Source organism: Artemia sp. Qi Xiang Cuo, chromosome 8, assembly GCF_049724085.1.
Source record: "Artemia sp. Qi Xiang Cuo chromosome 8, ASM4972408v1, whole genome shotgun sequence".
Classification (NCBI taxonomy): Eukaryota; Metazoa; Arthropoda; class Branchiopoda; order Anostraca; family Artemiidae; genus Artemia; species Artemia sp. Qi Xiang Cuo.
The window spans coordinates 61262657-61284694 of NC_142801.1; the positions used below are offsets into that span (position 1 = coordinate 61262657).

Consider the following 22038-nt stretch of genomic DNA (forward strand, 5'->3'; position numbering starts at 1 on the left):
CACATTTTTTCGAGTCGGGTAGTCAAAGAATCATTTCTATTGCAATTTGTTCCGGGTTAGGCCCTTTTTTTCACACACTTCCTGGACTATGACACCCAAGTAAGCTAGTGATTACAGAAGGCACAGAAAAATCGAGTGATACGAACGCATATGACCTATTGGTCTAACGCGTCAAACCCCAAACAACAACGGTAAATTTCAGAAGAACAAAATTACGATGAAACTAAATATACTACAGTTATTCAAATAATGCAGGAGTTATGCTTCCAATACATCATTTCTTACCTGTAATTACAGACAACTCAAGATGACAAAAATGATAAGACCTCACTAAGGGAAGGGTATAAAACCCTCCCTAGGGAGTACAAACTCCCTAGATAACGAAGAGAACATAGATTGGGTGATGGAAAAAAAATCTGCATTCCCAACATAATATAGACTGAACTCCATGCATATGCGTTTTAAGAAAATTTATTGGAGAGAACAGTCAATATAAAACAAAAGTGTAATTTAACAAAATGCTAAAAACAGAAATAAACAACAGTTCTGTATTTTGTTATCTATTAATAGCAAGGACAGCAAACAAACAAGGCCAAATGTAGTATAGGAATAATATGTGAATCAAAAGTTTCTAAACGGGCCATTCCAACAAGAAACATAATAATAAATTGGTTTGTAAACTTCTTTTAACAAATGGGGAAAAAACTAGAATTTTATTTTTCCCGAGAATCTATGAATATAAGTGAAAATAAGTGGCGAAAAAAGGGCTATGTTTTATATAACATTTTAAATAACTGGGTTGTATCATCTAACTTACAACTGAATAAATGAAAAAAAATTGGTGAATTGAGGAGAACAAACTGAAAAGATTAGTTTATTTAAAGCACAATTCGTTTCGAGCCGCTTGTTTTCACTTCTATTTAAAGATCTCGAAAAAAAATTCTACTTTTTAGTTCATTTAGAAAAAAAATCACAAAAAAAATTTATTGTTTTCGATATTTTAATTTTCTCTAAGACTAAAAAGTGTTATTTTTTATGACAAAAATTTTTCTTCTCTAAAATTCGAACTTCAAGTTACTGTACTTCAGGCAAATGTACTTACCGCTTCACTATCAAGTCTTGTATACTAGAGTTTATTTAAATTTTTTTTTGCAGTATCCAATCACCCATTTATTGGGTCTTATTAATCTATACAGAGCGAAGTACACAAAAAGGGTAAATTTTGATGCTGCATTATTACAGTGTCATCGAAAGTGCATATACTTATAAATTTGGAAGCAATTGGGCATTCGGAAGTGGTCTGAAAGGGCACAAAAATTTTACAAATGTATGTAACGAAAGTAAAAGTCGGTGAGTTGAGAAGAACGAGCAAATAATAATATTAAAACGCTTTTAAACCGTGAGTTAAAGGTAAAATAATTCATAAAACTAAAATAAATAGGTATCACACACAAATGTTCCCATTAATTTATTGTGTGGATGACTTGGAATTGGCAGAAGTGCAGGTTGCTTGTTGTAAAACTTGAAGAAACCCCATTTTTACATCAAACTTCTGATGGACTGGTAATGATCGCAACGCTGGCAGAAGAGACAAAAGGAAATATTGATCTTCATCAATCTCTTCTCTTTTAGAATCCGATGAAATTTTCAAACGATTATTTTCATATCCTCTACTTCGTATCACATCTTTCACATTAAGTCTTGTTTCTAGCTCTGCGTTACTGTCTTCTCTATCACTTTCATCATTACTAAACAAGCCTTGGTTTTTCAATCGATGATTTAAAATAAACTTTTTATTATTCCTTTGCGTTTGGTCCACGTTCATTTTTTTGTAGTTTTGTTTTGGTAAACTTTTGATATCTCCACTTTCCAGTAATTTTCTGTAGGTTTTTCCACTATTTTCAAAGTTACATTGTCGTTCCTGCTGCTTCATGTCACTGCTTACTGAAGCTTCAAAACGCACATTATTTTTGACACACTGTGGCGACAAGTCTTCACCAAGCCATCTTTCCATACGTAGTCCCCTACCTTCTGTGCTAATACTATGGGGTGCCTCTCGCTTCCTCTCGTTGCTTCCTGTAGCCCCAGGGCGCATAAATTCATGATCTACATTATCTTTTATAATATAAGTTGATACTTCAACTAGTCCTCTTTCCATCAGCGACCTGCTACCTTCCCCAGGTGATATTGCCCGCTCTCTTTCGGTGCTTCCAGCAGCTTCAAATCGCAAATTTTCATGACAGACGTTGTTCTTTATAACCTGCTGGGATACACCTTCAGCAGCTCCTTCAGCAGCTTCAGCAGCTCCTCTTTCTCCTAAAGCTCCAAAAAATTCCCCGTCAATTTCACAATTACTACGTGATGCCTGTCCTTTTCTCCCATTGCTTTGTGTCACCTCTAAATGAGAAATTTCACAATCAGTATCATTTTGCATCAGGATGTCTTCAGTATCATTTTCATCAGGTGAATATTCCTCAAGACGTTCGTTTTTTATCAAAGTGCTGCTACATTCTTCGTCTCTTTCATTAATACTAGGTGATGGTGAATCAAAGCTTTCATTTGCAAATTTGTCATCTATTACCGGCAGGAGAAATGACAACTGATCAAAATGAACATATTTTCTTTTGAGTTTACTTCCGCTTCCATACACTGAGCTCATCTGCTGTTTTATTTCTCGTCGAAAGCAATCTTTCAAATTCCTCCATTTCTTTTGAACTTGTTCGCCTGAAAAAATATGAAAAGAGGTTAGTTTATCTATTATTTAATGAAATATATGAGTTACGTTTATAAAATACGCATTTTTGATGTCTTATATAGTTCCGTTCTCTTGTAATAAAATAACTTCGATGATAGGCTACTAGTCATTTTCTTTTTATTGTTATTTTATAACATTATTTTATTATATATTATACTTTACTTACACATTTTATATATTAATACATATTGTATTCATATATTTTATATATTGTCTCATATTTCATATGAAACTTTATTAATTATACACCATATTTATTATATAAATATTTTATTTTATTATTATTTTTCAGTTGTTGTCTATTTATTATTATTATGGTTTTTATAATTTTTTTTTTTAACTTTCCACAGTCAAAACCAATTAAAGAAATACAAGTTAATTTTTTTTTTCGTTTTGTTTCGAGTTTATTTGAGTAATTTGAAGTGTTTTGTTTTTTATTCTTGTTTTTCAAGCATGAAATTGGGAAACAGTAAATTATTAATAATCAACCAGTGCATCAGAAACATTTCTAATATGAAATTGACAAGTCTTTCCTCCGATTTTTGGAATATCTACCTATTTACATCAACCATCAGGGACACATTCCTCTCCTCTGAGAGCAATGAAGCAGCAACTTGGATATTTTAAAACCTAGACCCTTCAAAAAAGGGACGTAGGAAGGGGGCCTCGGGCCCGCCGTATCTCCACCCTAAATCCTAAATTTTACCAAATTTTTGACCAGTTCTAATTCAAATGAAAAAACAAAATTTAAAAATTTTGTTGGCAAAACAATATATTTCCTGGTTGATATCTTTGCAAAAAAAAAAAAAATCCCCGAAAAGCTTAACACTTATCTTCGTCATCTGTCGAATTAAAAATGTGAGGTACGCCAATACACTTGAGGCGTCACAATATATGTACTTTAGAGGTTCATCGTTACTATTAGCATTGGACTTAAAACCTTCTGGTATATGCAATTTGAATTGGTGACACTTCTTGGCATAGTCCAACAAACTTTCATTTCGCGAAAAGCTTAGAGCGCCTGTGTTTACTATCTGTAAAATTATGGAGATGTGAGATACACCCTTCCACTTCGAGCATGACAATATGTAATATGTGTACTTTAGAATATTATGAGATTATTCTTATGAGTCAAGCATTCAAAATATGTATAACTTGAATTAGTGGATTTCTCAGAGCAAACTAACAGAATTTTGCCGAGTTTACTCGCTCAATTAAGATAAATATCAACTTACAGCAATTGGTCAAAGCAGATTCGTCTTGTGTTTTTTTTTTTGAGCAATGATGCCACCAATCAGATCATTTGAATTTTTTAGTCTTCCCTTGGAATCATGTTTCGTGAGCTCTCTTATAATCTGTCTTTGTAATTATTAAATAAAAAAAACAAGTTTTTTAACTGAAAGTAAGGAGCGACATTAAAACTTATAACGAACAGAAATTATTCCGTATATAAAAGGGGCTGTCCCCTCCTCAACGCTTCCCTCTCAACGCATTTCTAAGAAAAAATTTATTTAAGAAGAAATGTTTTGGCCGAGATAAACAAAACTTTCAAAGGTTCAAGTGTTGATATTTGAACTGCTTTCTAACACTTTCTAAAATATCTTCTTTTAATACTAAGAAAAGTAAGTCCAGAAATCAATTGTTTACTTAAGGCTACTATTGAATTACCTACTATATTTTTCTACTTTTGGAATAAAAAATTTCTAGACATAATGAGTCCATTCAAGATTTTAGCAGGTAATTACATAGTAATGTTGCGTCCCGAAAGAAATTATAGAACATATACCAGTCTGTAGGCCATCCAAGGTAAATGACGCTTGACAAAAAAAAAATACGACTAGAAAAAAACGTAAGAAACGAAAACGAGGGTGATTTCCAAACAGTGTAAAAGAAGTAACGAAAAGACAAAGCAGTTATTTCGGCAAGGATCGCCACCAAGCCGTCCTCAGTGCTCAAAAAAGGGAGGAGCGTATAAAAAAAGAGAGTGAAGGGAAAAAGTTTAAAATAATATAAAAACATTATAATTTAATATGATATCTATACTCTTAAAGTAAGTATTTTTTATATAGAATATTATAAATAATCTTTATATTCTTAAACTAAATATTATTTCTATATAGAATATCACAAATATTCTTTATATTCTTGAATTAAATTTTCTCTTTATATAGAATATCATAAATATTATTTATATTCTTAAATTATAATCTTTATAATTCAATATAAAACAAACAAAGCTTTTGAAGTAGACTATATCAAGACAGAAAAGAGACTGAAACAAAAGCCCAGTGAAAACAAATGAAAAGCCATTCAAAATTAGATTGGGCAAGAATTTTGTCCCTCATGATAAACGCAGCTTGTCTGCTGACCCAGTTTGTGTTAATACCATCAATTGATCTTGGTTTAAAATGAGAAGAAATGTTAGTCGATTCTCTTTGTATTAGAAAATCATAAACAGATTTATAAAAACATCCCCAATATCACTACTAAAAGCAAGGCCTTTATGTACGTATACTGTAATTTCAATTCCTTCCCTGAAAGAGTGTGGTAAACCATATATTGTGGAAACCAAAACAGCCTCATAGAAAAGAAATATGTATATACATTCTAGACCACTTGGATTTTTTTTGGTTTTTTATTATTTGTTTTTTTTTTCTGAGCCCTGAAGGTGACTTGGTGGAGCTCCTTGTCAAAATATTTGCTTATTTTCAGTTCATATTGTTCCACTGGCTGACACTACCCTCTTTTTTCTCGCCTATTTGATTATATTTTTCTTTTCTTTTTCTCTCTTCTTTGGTTCATGCGTCAAATGTAAATGATCCGGTATTCATGGTCTTGAATCTGTTTTAGCTTGGTTCGTGTTTCAGTCTGTTCTCTGTCTTGATACAATTTACTTCAAAAGACTAACTTTTTATTTAAATTTTTTTGTTTCTCCCCCTTTTTGAACACTGAGGACGGCTTGACAGAGGCCTGCAAAAATATTTTTTTTTCTGCAAAAAAAATTTGTATTTTTTAGTTACTTCCTTTTCACTGGCCGAAATTACCCTCGTTTTGGTTTTCAACGTTTTTCTTTCTCTTCGTATTTTTTCGTTTTTGACAAAGATCATGGTCCTGGAACGTATATGGTCTGACAAAAAGCAAAAGTGAATTTAATACGAACTTTGACCTGGGGGTGGGGAGAGAAAGTTCCTTTTTAGACCCACAAATACAAATTCCGTATACTTTACCATGTTCGTTCCCTTTTCTTTTGGAAAGGGATTCTTGGACCAGTATTGGGAGTGAGTCCCCTTATTAAAAGGAGAATCACTGGGGGGGGGGGGGGGGTCAAACTTTAACTGTGTGATAATCTTTAACTGTGGTCAAACTGACTAATAATAAGAGTTAGTTAAATCATGCGTATACTAGTTTTATTACTGCTCTATAATTGAATATAATCAGACATTTTGTTCGCCCAAACAATTAAATATAAGATGTATAATCTATACTTAACTCACTAAAGGCTAGAGTACGATTTCCACATTGCTGAAAACGATGTTTTTCAAATGGCTTTTGTTTATCATAAAATCAATGAAAAATGAAAGAAAATCACAATACTAATCAAGGTTCTATGAAAGAAAATCAAATATTTGAATAGATATAATGATTTTCAAGTCAGTCTTGTTATTTTAAACACTCTACTTTTGTCAATTTTTTTCACTTTTGATTCCATTTCATTCGTAAGTATAAAAAAATGATGATGCCTAAGTACACTTTTAAAACGAAAACATTGGTAACTTTCGAAGCAATCCAAGCCAACAGGTAAAAGAAAATATTTTCGACTTTTTCGCATTACAAATCGATACGGCCAATTTTTTTACTTTCAAAGTGTGTTGTTTTCATTGAGGCCATCTTCATCTGGTCAACAAAACCTCTACGGTTCAGGCTGATTAGAGAAAAAGGATCTGTGGCCCAGTTTTACTCGTCGTAAATCATCATAATCAAACATATGACAAAATATTTTGTCTTCGCAAGGTCTATCTTGCCTAGATTAAATATCCTGTAAATTGAAAGCGAAAGGAAACATCAATATTTGGCTAATTTTGGTTTTACAGATCGGTACGACCAAATTTGTGTGCTATCTTTTTTCATTGAGGTACATTTGTACCTCAGGGCCTTTTGAGTCCTGTTCTATCCATCAAGGTGAGGCATCCCTGCCTACAACCGAAGCAAAAAAAGACTAGTAGGGCACTGGCCTAGTTATCTCTGTTAAACAAAGTCCGCGAAAGAAACGTCAATGACAAGCATCGTATCAACACCCTGAAGATGCCGCTACCTTGGACATATTCCCCACATTCCAAGCAACATACTTCTAGAAATTTCCTTCCACTGGGAGCCGTATTTCAACTGTTACCCAGAAATAACGAAGAATATGCTCCATGAGACGTACAGACGACATTTAAGTGCCCTTCAGGCGAGTCATATCCCAGAGTGAGTGTGGACATCCTTGCACCGTCCCACTTGACAGAAGAATGGAGGCTACTCACTGACACCCTGTATGCCTCTCGAGGCACTGGAGGAAAAAAGCTCTAAGGTAAGGTACCTTGGTCCCTGCCTATATGCCCAGAAAGTTTCAAGCGGATCAGAGAAAAAAAAAATATCAGTTTCTTGCATCAGAAATTGACACAACGAATTTTTCTTTCAAAATTTTTGTCTTCATCTCTCCTTGTCTCTCTGCCAAGTAAGTTTAAGCCAATCGGAGAAAACAACATGTTTTGGCCCATTTTTGAGCGTCATAAATCAACACAAACAAGATTTTGTTAAGTTTTTTGTCTTCATTGAAGTCTCCTTGGTCCAGTCTAAATGCCTCGAAAATTTCAAGACGATCTGAGACAAAACAAGTATTGGCCCATTTTCAGGCAAAACGAATCAACGCAGCCCGACTTACTTTGAAATTTTGTATTCTGCAACAAGATCTTCTTGTCCCAGGGATTTACGGATGTAAATGTAACGGATGTAAATTCAAGCTATAAAAAAATTGGAGGGAGGGGGGACCAATATTCTTTTCATATTTTCCGTGAATAAGAGTCCTCTTGACCCAAGTACTTACGGATAGTAGCTTAACGCCGACCGAGAAAAGTTTATGGACCTGTGTCTCCAACCAATTTTTTTTAATCATCCTTGGCTCAGCGACTTGAAATTAAAAGTTTCAAACTGATCAGAAACAAAAAAAATTTCGGTCAATTCTGGGGCCCTTTAAAGCCCTCCCTCCTCCACCACACTAATAAGGAATTTTTTGGCCCACGGAAAGATCCCACAGAGTTTCAAGCCATTCGGGAAGCCAAGATAAAAAAAAAAATACCAGCCGTTTTCACAGCATAAGAACCTGTATCCAAACACTGTGCAATTTAGGGCCCTTGCCCGTGATGCTACGTGGGTCAAGTCACCCCAGAGGCATAATTATTGGACCTTTCGACTATTCTGACCAAAATATTCATCTTAAAATCCTGGTTTGGGACCATATGGGTTACAAAGTAGGAAAGTGGTAATCAATTCCAATTACCACCCCGGAGTGACAAAAGGCACAAAAGAGGAGGGGATGCCTTCTAATCAATTCAAATGGTAGAAATCTCAAATTCCATTTGGATGAGCCTCCTAGCAAGTTTTACAACCAATGCTTCCCTACAAAGTGACCAGAGAAAAAATTATACATGGACACACGTCCCTCTTTACTATGTCTATACTAGTGTGCAGACTCTAATATGGGTCTTTGGCTAAATGTATATCTGAATATAATATGTATTATATTATATATAAATATTATATAAAACACAATATTTACTGTCAATCTTTTTTTATTTCTAACTACAACCGTGTTTGTCCACTGTATTTTCTGCTTATTCATTTTGTTTTAATCCCCTTTTCTGTCTTGGTAATTATTACTTTAGATGGTAATTATTGCTTTTTGAAATGATTAGGTTCTCGAATTCTATACACTATATACAATGTAAAGTAAGGAACTCCGGTATTTTGACGTTAAAAAAGTCTCATATAACACAGATTCATTTCGCATAATAAACAAATCAGAAAACTGCAATTACTTATAAGCGATTCAAAGCATTGTGAATTACTTTGTAATTCACAGCATTTCAGAACAACATCTTTAAAAAAAAAAAAGTGGAAAAACTCCGACTTGCGGCACAAAGTACACCCACTCCCCCTCCCCTCCTTGCATGCTCTATTGTTCTGAATATGGGATATATGTTCTTTCCTACATATTGAAGGTAAACACATGAATAGGAATTTATCTTTTTACTAAATAAAAACTCAAAAATTACAGGGGATGAGGCATCAGGGTTTAAAGCTGCTTGGAAATTGGCTAAAAAAGATTAGAAAAAAACTTTCTCAAAAAATTAACAAGAAGTAGAAAAGTGTTGTCTTACCTCTTGAGAGTTTTTCCCTAAAATCCAAATATTCCCAATTCGGAAAAAGAGATGAGCATATTTCTCGCCATAGTTCTTCTCTTACACCTTTATTGGAATTATCTATATGATGTTTATTCCACAATGCTGGTCTCTTTGACACTTCAGAAATCATAATATCAATGCTGAAAGTCTCTCGAACCATTGTACTAAACTAAAAATATTCAAGGACTTCTTTTTTTTTCTCTTCCTACAAACAGTGTTAAGCCAAAAAGGGATAACTGCAAAGAGAAGAATGCAATTTTGAGACGTTTTATATTTATCAAAGAATGTGAACTGAACATAATCAAGTCATACTTTTATTCTATTATTATTATTATAAACAACTTTCTATATTACTGTTTATCATGTTTGTTGCATATATTATGTATTTTATTAACTTACTTATATATTATATCTTATTAAATTTATTATATAATTGTATTTATTCATTATTATTCATGCAATGATTAATAGAAAATATTAATAATAGACAGTTATTTGAATTAAATATGCGCATTTAACGAAAATTAACGTTTGATATCCATGATGATGAAGTCTGAATAATAGGTGTCAAAAAAAGTTAAGGTTGTCTAAAATTCCTGAAAAAGTATTATTTTATACGGTAAGTGATCTTTGTTTTTTAGCAGCTGTAATCTAAATAGACAGTCTCTTAAAAGCTCCGCCCTTTTATTCATTCAGGACCAATTCTTAACTTTCTCCAGTTTCTAAACTATCTTTTTATGATTGTACTTTTAATTATTCATAAACAAGGTCTTCCAAAACATAACACGTTCTAAAAAGTTTGTTTGGATCTGACAATTGAAAAAAAAGACTAAATAACAAATGAACGTTTATGTCCTTTCATATAACAAACGTTTATACCCAAAAATAGTGAACCAAATACAAATCTAATCATTTTCCAAGTATTTCATTAATATGGAGATTTGACCTTTAGATTAAATATGTAAAATTTAAAGAATTGGAGATATGAAGAATTGGTGCTCATCCAAGTTTGATCACTAGCCTAATATCATAAAGTTTTTTTTTAATTTTTTGTAATACATCTTTTCTGTCCTCCGAATCTTTTTGAATGAATGACTATTTTGCTTGACTATTTTTTTCATGACATTCAATTGCACTATCAAAATTGACTAATTCCTTTAATGTCGTTTATCATTTTTGTTTTATATTAGACATGTTTTATTTAGTTGGTGATCTTGCCAATCACCTTTTATAAAGGTGATTTGTTTCCAAATTACTCAGTCACTTTTGGCCACGAATCACAAAAAAAAATGCGATTTTGAGCCTTTGACACCTCCCAAAATTTACGGTATCTATTTCAACTGATAGTATCTTGAACATATATCTTAGTTTGCGCTACACGGCAGAACTTCATATAAGTACCATAATATTTTATTGGCAAGGCTTATTTCCATAAAGCTAAATCACATTTTGACTGCACAGAAAATGTTCCTAAAAAAAATATGGATTTTCACTTAAAAGTAGAACTTCAAAGGCTTTACTTTTGATTGTGAAGCATCAGCCCAAAGTGCCAGATTGACCTCCTATCTTGATCCCCACCCCTTCCCCATAGCGTTACCAATTAAATAGATAAAATAAATGCGAATATTTAACAGCCATTAGATATTAAATATTGGCCTTTAGCCATTTATAAAGACATTTTCTATATATATATATATATATATATATATATATTTCCTAAAGAAACACATTTTCTGAAGACATTTTGTATAATTAATCCTCTCCTCAATTCAAGATCCAGGTATTTTTCAAAATATTGATAAAAAAATTTTAAACTAAAAAGCAATAAAACTCCTGAAAAAAAGTTTTTTTTATTGGTAAATGTCTTTTTTGTCATGTTATTTGAAGCAATAAAGAAAAAGAACATCTATCACTTAATTCAAAGCTAAAATTCAATAGAAAAATACAATAAGTCTCAAAATTGCATTTTTTGCAGCTCCAACACAGGAATTTGGAAACCCTGCCTTATAAACAAATACATAAATTTCATACAGGGTTTCCACAGTAAGTTTGGCAATGCTGCCAAAAACTATTATTATACAAAGTAAAGTATCTCTTGCATCTAGTTGAAAAACGTCCACAAAACCGGATTCAATGACGAAGTCAACATTTCTGTTGCCACGAGTTGAGGAAAACCCATTAATAGATCATTTGCAGGGTGCGAGTTATTATCAAGCAATACGCAAGGCAGAAAATTGCAATGTTCTAGGAGGAATTAGCTTGAAGTCTAATTTAAATACATGCTTAGCTAGACATATACAATCAAAATGAAATGAAAATGTTAAAAAACGAGTAACGCCATCTTATTGAAAGTATTATTCGTTTTGAAATATCGTCATTTCATTTTAATTATAAGGGAAAGTACCGTGGCCAAACAAATTATTTAGCTAGACATCAATGAACACACATAATCTATTTTTTACCAATCAAAATTTTGCTCCCTCTTCTAGAAGCAGCCCTGATTGGTCCAAAGTGATGGTTGCTAGAATTGAGATCTAGCAAAGTAGACATTTGAGCAGAGCTTAATTGTTTCAAACATGCAAAAAATTTAGTGACTTTTTGCTGCTTCATTAAAAATAGACAGACAAATAAAAAAAAAAACAACATGAATGCACACAATCTTAAGGAATATAGGGGAATTTATATCAGGAAACCTTGCTGAATATTTGGCAAGTTCTCAAACAGGTCGAAAAAGAAAGATTATTTTCCTAAAATTCTGCAGCAAAAATGGTTCTTTAATTTCAAACACATTTTCATAGGTCAATCACAAAATTCCTTTTATTTTAAGAAGCCAATAACACCACCTTTCTTAACCTGATTAGCTCATTGGTTTACCTGCATGAAATTTTAAGCCAATGAAAAGAAAAACAATTCTGATTCCATTTGATAGGTTCTGCTGTGTGAAATTTTAAGCAAATGAAAAGAACAAATAGTTTTTTAGTCACAAGACCTTTTGCAAGTAGTCATTTGTTTCTCTGTGGTATAACTATGTTCAAAGTACCTAATTAGCAATACATATAACCAACAATTACAAGGTGAATGTACTGTTTCTTAGTCATTGGAACTACCCATTAATGAGCCATCAAAACCAGTGACAACTGGTGTCCTTTTCTAATGGAAGTTGTAAAAAAGGGATATCTTTCTAAATTACCAAAAACAAACAAAAAATCAGAACTCAGGAATTTCATTCATTTTAAAACTCAGCATTGAGACACTAGTTTGGCACTGGTACAGAGTTCAGATTTGATAGAGAACTCTGTAAAAAAAAAGAAGACCCATCAAATACCTATATAGATATCTTCTTTTGCCAGAGTTTCCCCTTTAGGCCTATTGGTCAAACACTGGAATTCTGAATACAATCCCTTGGGAGTGGTTAGACTATGCTGACTATGGGGGAAGGACATATTTGTCCAGACAATCTTCCTTAAAGAATAATGGACTTAAATAAACTCCCTTAAATAAACTTCCCTGCCCTATCATTCCACAGAAATGTCAATTTGATCCTCAAAGCTATCATCAGGATCTTGCAGATATTGCCTATAGTAAGCCATTTTTATCACACTGCAACATATAGTGTTTACCTTGCACTGTAATTGTGAATAGATTATAGGGCCAATAGGAACTTGATGCATAAAATATTCAGGTGGATTGAGGGAAAAAAAATTCAGATATGTTAGCCCTCAAAAGTTTGGATCCAATATTGTAAGGGCTATGTATCAGAAAGTGCATGGAAGGGAGAGGTTGGTTTCCCTTCAAACACATTTAAAGGGCACATTGAGTGGTATGTTTAACTTTTAGCAAGCATTTAAAAAAAAACCTTGTTCATGAACTACAACTACTACTAACAGGTCACCACTGCAATAAGCTGCCTGAGGCCAACATAACTACACACTAATCCTTCATCCCAAACAATTTGAAGCATCCCTCTTTACACACTACCAAGAAGTTCTAATTTCCCTTAAATCTTTCCTTGTGACATCCTTCCACCCCATTTATTGACAACCTGCCATTTGTTTGGCCCTATATGGTTGGCATACAAGGATGATCTTCATGAACAAATGGTTCATATAACCAATTTGGAAAAAAAAATCACAGCAAACTGCTGTTCATAGTCTATAGCTAAATCTGACCCCATAAGAGAGAGTCTGGGATGTCGGCAGATCAGTTGTAGAAGGGTAGGGGCAATTTGCCCCTCTCTAGATTTAGAAAAATACTTTTTTGGTATTTCATTGTAAAAAAAATTATCCCCTTCTAAATTTTGAAAAGCATATTTTGTCCCTTCCCCCACATATTTGTGATTGGATGCCCCAGCTGGGATGTCATGGTAATAGCAGTGATGATGAATTTTCAGATTTTCTTAATTAGTTCACTAGGAAAAAACGTAAATATATGCCAGATTCCATAACTGAGGTAGGCACAAGGTGAACACATTATTCTATGCTGTCTTTTTGTACTCTTTTCAAATAATAATCCTTTCACTTGTAAATGTAGCCCTCCCCTTACTGTTCCATATACAGCCCCAGGTTATAGGTAAATACAAGACTAAAAAAACATTTAAGCAAAACAAATTCTTACTCTGTAATATGCAACATGCTTTCATTAAACACATAATTATTTTTACTTTCAGTGTTATCTATATTCATAAACCACTTTTAAATAACATTCAATATCCAGCAGATTTTAAATTCTTTTACAATCAGACTAAGGTCTAATGGTTTTGACTGTTCAAGAAAAAATATTGACAAAGAAAACACCTATTGAATTTTTAAATTTTTAACCCATTTTTACCTATTGAATTTTTAACCCACCTTTATTAGACTAACCAGAAATAAGGAATTAGGCAGTAGCGGTTTTAGGCCTCATAATCTGGGGGTGGAGGGGGGCAAGGTATACCATTAATACAATATAAAAGGAATTTAATGTCAGATGTCAGAAAAACTGGTGGGCAGCTGACCCTCCCCCCTGCACAGGCCTAGAAATGCCACTGAAACTAGGTGTAACTTTAAGGCCCATTAAAGGCTTTAAATTAGATCTGCAACTAAAATGATTATTATGCTTTGAAATAGCAAAAAAAGGGACCAAGTAGTGTGCTCACCTTGTCCCTACATTAGTTGTCAAATTTTGTATATATTTCCTACAACTAAACTTAGCCAACTTTATAAAAAATCTACTTACTACTTTTGCAAATGCAAGCCTAGCCCCCCCCCCCCCCAATAAAGCCAAATATAGCCCAAGGCTATATACCAAACTTTGATAGGTTTTTGGATTTGCATTATTTCTTATGGCTATTTCTTATCAACAGTTGGTTCATAACCAATACAGAGTTCTGGTTCCTCTGATGGAAACCAGGTTTTTTTAATTAAAATCAAGTTGCCATCAAGCCATGGCTAATTAGAGAAAAAGCCAAGGCAGATAGCCTGAGTGAGAGACAAATCTGGCATTAAGATTTTTTAGGATTGTATAAAAATGATGTCATTTCACTTGCTGATAAATAGTCTATCAACCATCCATCCATCCTAGGGCAGAACTACAGTAGATAGTCATAGAACTAAGGGATGATTGAGATTTTTGGGTTGACTCATGACAGACAATATCCACTAGATTTGTATGCAAAACAGAAGATTGAATTTGCTTGGACCCAGGGGCGTCATTTGGGGCTGCCAAGGGAGGAGGAGTTGCCCCCCCCCAATAATGTGAAAAAAATATTATACATCCCATGCCCTTTGACTATCTAGATATGGACCCCTCTTGCCCCCCCACAATAAAAATGCTGGGGGCTCATCTCTGCTTGGACTCATAGGGAAACAAGTGACCTAAGCCTAATAAGCTTGGCTGCTTAGTCTCAGGTGGACTACTATGTTTTCAGATTGATACATGACTGACAAGTCCCCTGGAATTGCAGGCAAACAGGGAGATCTATAACAACAAGTAGTAAAAAAAAACAACTACAAAACAAAAAGAGTAGTACTATTTGATTCCTTATTTGAAGCTGTTTCATACATATTGCTTGATTTTCTATAAATTCCCCCCCCTGGGGGGGGGGGGATATATATCCTGAATTGACATATATGGGGGGGGGGGGGGCTAAAATTCATTTCCGATAGAAATGATTGTTATATTTGCAATCAGCATAAAAAAGGGCATTGAATAGTATATTCACTTTAGTTGTTACTCAATAGCCTAATATGATTTGGTAAATATTTACCCTACAGGCTTTACTTTATTTGTATAAAACTTTCAGGGATGGGTCTACAGGATAAAATATGTCCTGGGAAGGTATTTTGAAATACCTATCTCCACTCATTCTCCCTCTGGAGGGTTCTAAAATTGTCTACATGATAGGTAGGGTGGTCCTTATGTATATATAAAAAAAAATGTTTTTTGTTTTTCCTGCCTCCCACCATCCTAAACTATTCTTCTATGATAGAAAAAAAGTGTCATTTATTTTTAGGATAACTTCATGTTTGGGGTATGCTCAAGGCACCCAAATTTTGATTATACTCGAATGTTATAGAAATCGGGTGTATATAAAGAAAATCATTGGTTCAGGGCATATATTTATTAGTTAATTGTGTATTTATTGTGAATTCTAACACAAAACAGGTGTTATGTGCTATATAAAGAGATAACTGAAGGGATTCAGGGTAATATATTAATAATCAATTAGGTGTCTGTGCATTTTCTTGCAAATCTAGCAGATATATTCGTGTAAAACTACAGAAGTTTATGTCACTATTTAAAAATTAACTTCAACATTTACTTACTGAATCAATCAATGGTTTATTATTACATTTGATTAAATATTCTTGCAGCAGACATCTTTAGTATTGTTTAGTTTTTATTTTCTTAGATAAAGATTGATTATAAATACATAGGATACCAAGCTGATAAGGCAATATCAGTTGAATTACTGAATATATCAATTTACATTTAATGTTTGTTGTTATAACTGAAATTTTGTCATTTGTCAGATATAATAAATTCATATTTGAAATTGACTTGTTATTAATTTGCTATTAGAACAATACTATTTTTGATTCAATGTTGTCTGCTATGTAATTTTCTAACAGATTGGACAATTGTTAAAGTACACATAAAATGTTTTGTTTTACAGTTGGTCATGGCGTTTTCAACATCCACACGCAGTAAACAGGAAGTGTAGCTGCTTGGTTCAGCTTTGGAAGATCTATATGGTTCAAAATTGCCATTAGTTGGTGATGTTCTCAGGCTCTATGGCACAAAGCTAAAAGTAGCCAAGACTAAACATGAGGCAGCAGTATCAGTAATTAAGGATGTTCAAATGTTCTGGGAGAAAGCCAGAATACCCATGCACCGGAGTGATCATGCAGTTGCCCAACTTGAAGTTTTAGTGCAGAGATGGGAAGGGTTAATAAAAACAAAGCAAGAAGGACAGCAACTCAGATAGCCAATGAGGAAGAATTCAAGGAAGCTTTCAATGATCTCTTTGACGTAGCTCACCAGGAAGCGTTACAGCTCATCAAAATTGAGGAAGACAAGCAATTCTTGTTGGCCCAGCGGGAAAAAGGAAGGCGAGGGGTTATGGCAGGGGTTGACATGTCACTTACAAAAAAGGAGAAAGTACAGGAAAATAAACAAAAAAGCCAGTTTCACTTGAAGACAAAACAGCAACTTGACATAGCAAATCTGGATTGAACTGTGTTGTTGGAGTCTTCTGGTTCGTCTTCTAGTAATAGTGATGCAGACATGGAAGTATTACAAAGAATTGGCAGTGAAGCCACCAAACAACCATGAACACCAAAACGAAAACGTGGAAGAACTAACATTTTAACTCCTGCACTCCTGTCATCCCTAGACCACACAAAGACAAGTGACAGGCAAGCAGTTCAGATCATTGCCCAAATAATTCAAGCAACAGGTCAAAACGTTCCAGATTTCTGTATCAACAGATCATCTATAAGACATTACTATCAGAAGCATCATGTAATATTTTAATCTCAGCTGAAGTCTGATTTCAATCCCCAGAAGCCAATGGTTCTTCACTGGGATGGAAAGCTTATGGAAGACCTCACTGGAGATGAAAAAGTTGACCAACTGCCAATAATTGTTTCTGGATCTGGAACAGAACAACTGCTTTGTATCCCAAAGCTGGCTTCAGGTACTGGTAAAGCCATGGCAGATGCAATGATGGACACAGTGTCTGACTGGGGCATTGTAGACAGCATCAAGGCTCTCAGCTTTGATACAACATCAAGCAACACCGGCCAAATGAACGGTGCCTGTACTCTGCTTGAACAGCATCTTGGTAGAAGTGTTCTGCATCTTCCATGCAGACACCACACCCATGAATTAATACTGGAAGAGGCATTCAAAATCACAACGGGACCTTCAAGTTACACTGACATGCAGATGTTCAAACGGTTCAAAGTCTTGTGACCAAACATTGTATATGCTGATTACAAGCCTGGTTTTGAGGTTCCGGTCAATGCTGCTGCTCTTGTTGATGTCCTGGATGATATGAAGACCTTTCTGACTGATTGGCTGGGTATTTGTCACCAACGTGAAGACTACCATGAGCTCCTCGAGCTTTCCCTGCTGTTCATTGGTGGCCTTCCGGCTCGTGGTGTGATGTTCAGGAAACCAGGAGCCCTTCATCGTGCTCGTTTCATGGCATGACTGATTTATGCATTGAAAATATACATGTTCAGAGATTCTGGCTTCAAGCTGACAGATCGTGAAATCACAGGTCTGGGCAACTTCTGTGCTTTTGGTGTAGGAAGTTATGTTAAATCGTGGTTCCTTTCTCCTTTGCCAACAGCAGCACCAGCCAATGATTTAATGCTTCTGAAGAGTCTCCTCACTTATGGATTGCCAGCAGCAACTGGTACACTGAAGAAACTATCTGGGCAGCTGTGGTATCTAAGCAAAGAACTGATAGGACTGGCATTTTTTGACAGGGATGTTGATGCAGCTGAAAAAAGAGCAATAGTCGAAGCACTCTGCCATGAAGGAACAGAGGGCCCACTGAAGCACATCACTGTGGACAAAACTACAGTCACCAACAAGAATCTACAGGACTTTGTTACACACAATAAAAGGAGCTTCCATATCCTTTCCATTCCAGATAGTTTCTTGTCTACAGATCCTGAGACCTGGGTGGATAATGAATCCTATGTGAAGGCTGAAGCAATCGTCAGAGAACTATGAGTAGTGAATGACACAGCCAAATGTGGAGTTGCCCTTATGCAGGACTACAATTTGCTGCTAACAAAAAATGAAGACCAGATGCAATTTGCTCTGCAAGTAGTTAAAGAGCATTGCAAACGTTTTCCTGATTCTAACAAGTCAACAATCCTTCAAGGGCTAGCCACAACCTCTGACAGCCCAGGCCCAGCATGACTTTGTAGTGTGTAATTTTTTATCAATTACCAAAAGATATGTTTGATATTTGCTATGCCAGTGACATATTTTAACCAGTCATTATGATTGTTTTAACAAACTAATGATTGGATGAGTTTAGTATTGATTATATCTAATATGTCCTCATTAAATTTTGTTTGCTGAATGAATTTTCTAAGTGCATCTGAAATTGCATGTCCAAGCAGAAGTATATCAATTGTATGCTAAACTTCACTTGAATTGAGCATACCCTAAATATTGACCAATTTGGAAAATTTTTTGCCCATGTTGTTAACTTTTGATGTAGACAAAAATGGCATGGTGGGAGGTTTATAATTCTGAAGTGAAAAAATAAGGACCACCCTAATGATAGGTCTGTAGCCTACCTAGGCTATTGAAAGTTTGACAAAACAACATTTACCTTAATTTTCAGTTATCAGTTTCTTTTTCTCTGGCTTTAGTTCTGCAAATGCAATTCCTGTTATTTGAATAGAATTTTAAGCCATATCAGTGTTTTTTTTCAAAATTTGCAAGGTTTCACTTTTATAGGCCTAACACATATTTTTAAAGGTCATGACCTTCTAGAGGGAGAAGTAGTGGAGGTGGGTAGTTCAAAATACCTTCCCAGGACATACTTTAGCCTGTAGACCTATCCCTGAAAGTTTAATTTTGCTAACCTAACTCCTTTCCAAGATGGCTAAAAGTAGCTAAAGTAGAATTTTACCCTTTCTTACTATCTAAATTATATGAAAAAATTAAAATTTACCCCTAGACCTTCAAATTTACATTAAATATGGCTGAAAAAGCGGTTGATAAAACTCCATCACACTATCAACTCCCTGCCCCCCCCCCAAGACAATATGCTGCCTACGCCCATGTGAGCTACCTGTATATCTTACTAAAGTAGTCTAATTTAATGTGGTAAAGGGCACCCTACCTTATTGATTTTTTTGTTAATATTGTTTTGTGATATTCCAGTAGGCTATTCTCTAAAGTTTTTTCTAAACTTGTTTTCCAGCTAATAACAAAGAATAGGTCTAGTTTCTTCTTCATGAAGAGACTTTCGGAAGATTAAATAGCGTTACGAAAAATATCGGTTCTTTCTAAAAAGACGTTAGCTTCTATAGACGTTCGTTACGCGACCTTGAGTCAGGGCAGTTGTACCATAGTGATTATATTGGCTGGGTAGCCTATCACACTGGTTCATTCAGGTTCATTTGAATTTAATGTTTTTGTATTATTAATGAATTACGTTTAGCTTACCAAAAATAAGCTATTTTTACGTTATTAGTTTGTGTTATGGATGTAACACGCACTAACGCAATGTGAAACCACATTGCGTTAGTGCGTTACACAGTATGAAATCAGGCTTCTAGAAAATGATAGATTTTAGAAAAAGGACTGTAGCGATTGTGAATTTGGCCCTTCGCGTTACGTTCAATTTTTTAAATGCTGCATTTCACTTCTTCTCCATAAGCTGCCTTCCCACTGCCTTAACTACCAAGTTCTGACTTTCACAAGAAATATAAAGTGATTTCACCGTAATTTATAGCCCCTGGGGTTAGCGTTAGCTCAGGATTCTTGCTTAAATGCAGAAACTTGGTAAACAGAATTACAACCGTTTTTTTTTAGTCTTAGTGACTTCGTTTACTTAAAATAATTTTTCAAACTTCTTCATGCACCCTGAATTCGCAAAACCTCTGAAAATTCATTCATTTTGCTAATATTTTCTCCCGAGGATGTTTAAATCATCAGCATAACCTAAGTTTATGAGAGTTTTACTTCCCTAATTGATTAAGTGTTCTCAAATTGCATTCGCTGTGCTCTTTAGTATGAAGTCCATCAAAATAATCCATACATATGGAAATAGGACGCTACCCTGCTTAGCTCATGATTTAATACGAAACCAACTGCTAATCTCATTCTTATTTTAACCGTAGTAATGTAATTTTCGTACACTGCACTAATCACTTTAATGTATTTATCTGGTATACCATACAAAGATAGGATGTTCGCTAAAGCTATTCTATTAGCTGAATCAAACTCTATAAAAATGAGGACTAAAGGGGTTTGATAATTCAGACACTTCTCAATTATTAACCTAAGAGTAAACGTTTGGTCAACCCATTTTTTTGTTTTCCTTAAACTACTCAGTTCTTCTCTTAAAACCAGAGGTGTAGCGTAAGCATTTTTATTGGAGGGGGGTGGGGGAAAATTTTTTTGAGCGCTACTGAAGAAAAGTTACTATCTACCGAAGACGCTGTTTGGTTCAAAATATTCAAATATTATATTCAAATATATAAAATATTCAAAATATTTTACGATACATAATAAACACACATTAAATAAATATAAAATTAAGTACTGGTGATCAAGGTTTAACTAAAGTTTAAAAAGGCTTTTGCGTGGGCTATGGTGAATTTCACGTACATTTTGCTTTTTCAGCAGGCTTCAACATTAATGTTGTAGTATCTATTCCCTGTCCACTTCCCCAACCTCCCATCCTTGCACAGGATGCTCAATCTCGTAGTTGAACCAAGCACCATTCTAACAGCCCCGTGTATCGTGCTATTCAGTTGCACGCAATTTTGAGCAGATTTTGACTCTGTGAGATTAAATTTGTTGTGCTAAAATTTTATTATGAGTAATCCACTGAAATATTATTTATCGCTTTTTATCAAATTTATTTGGTTGTGGGTTCGATGCTTTATATTAATAAATAGAATTGAAATAAGCGGGCCACATAAAGCAAAGGCAAAATACAGGATAATTCCTAGTGTGTTACAAATTCTGTAATATTATATTGTTACATGAATCTTATGATATTTCAAAATTGCTCAAATGGACATATAAAATATGCTTACAATACACACTTAGTCCTGGAATAAAAAAAAATCAATGTTTTGGCTCTGTATAAAATATAATTACAATACACACTTAATCCTGGAATAAAAAAAAATCAATGTTTTGGCTCTGTATAAAATATACTTACAATACACACTTAATCCTGGAATAAAAAAAATCAATCTTTTGGCTCTGTATAAAACATATTTAAAATACACACTTAATCCTAGAATAAAAAAAAGTCAATGTTTTGGCTCTTTATAAAATATACTTACAATACACACTTAATCCTGGAATAAAAAAAAATCAAGGTTTTGGCTCTGCACTTCACAGACTTGTTAGAAAAATTGTAGTCATCTATGTCTTTCTATATTAATTCCTTTATCGCTTTATCAAGGTCAATGTGTACTTCTCTTACAATTGCCAACAGTGTAAGTGAAGATAATCTTTCTTGTCCCGTGATGTTGCGGTAGTACGTCTTCAACCATTGAAGGCAAGAAAAAGATCTTTTACACGACGCAGAATTCATAGGAGTAGTGAAGTACAGTTTAAATAAAATTTCAGTGAAGTACAGTTTGA

At 34.2% G+C, this 22038-nt stretch overlaps 1 protein-coding gene across 3 annotated transcripts; it reads right to left on the minus strand.

Moving 5' to 3' along the window:
- Nucleotides 1–461: 461 nt before the first annotated feature.
- On the minus strand, nucleotides 462–19655 carry LOC148949662 (uncharacterized). Of its 3 annotated transcripts, none has more exons than XM_089093646.1 (3): nucleotides 19553–19655; nucleotides 9175–9434; nucleotides 462–2724 (listed from the first exon to the last, which is right to left on the minus strand). In XM_089093646.1, the coding sequence occupies exons 2-3, from the start codon at nucleotides 9356–9358 to the stop codon at nucleotides 1469–1471; spliced, it is 1440 nt and encodes a 479-aa protein (XP_088949772.1). In that variant the 5' UTR covers nucleotides 9359–9434; nucleotides 19553–19655; the 3' UTR covers nucleotides 462–1468. The 3 variants fall into 3 exon arrangements, with proteins under 3 accessions (XP_088949772.1, XP_088949773.1, XP_088949774.1); XM_089093647.1 differs by having other exon boundaries at nucleotides 9175–9367; nucleotides 19553–19631; XM_089093648.1 differs by lacking the exon at nucleotides 9175–9434 and having other exon boundaries at nucleotides 19553–19603.
- Nucleotides 19656–22038: the final 2383 nt, after the last annotated feature.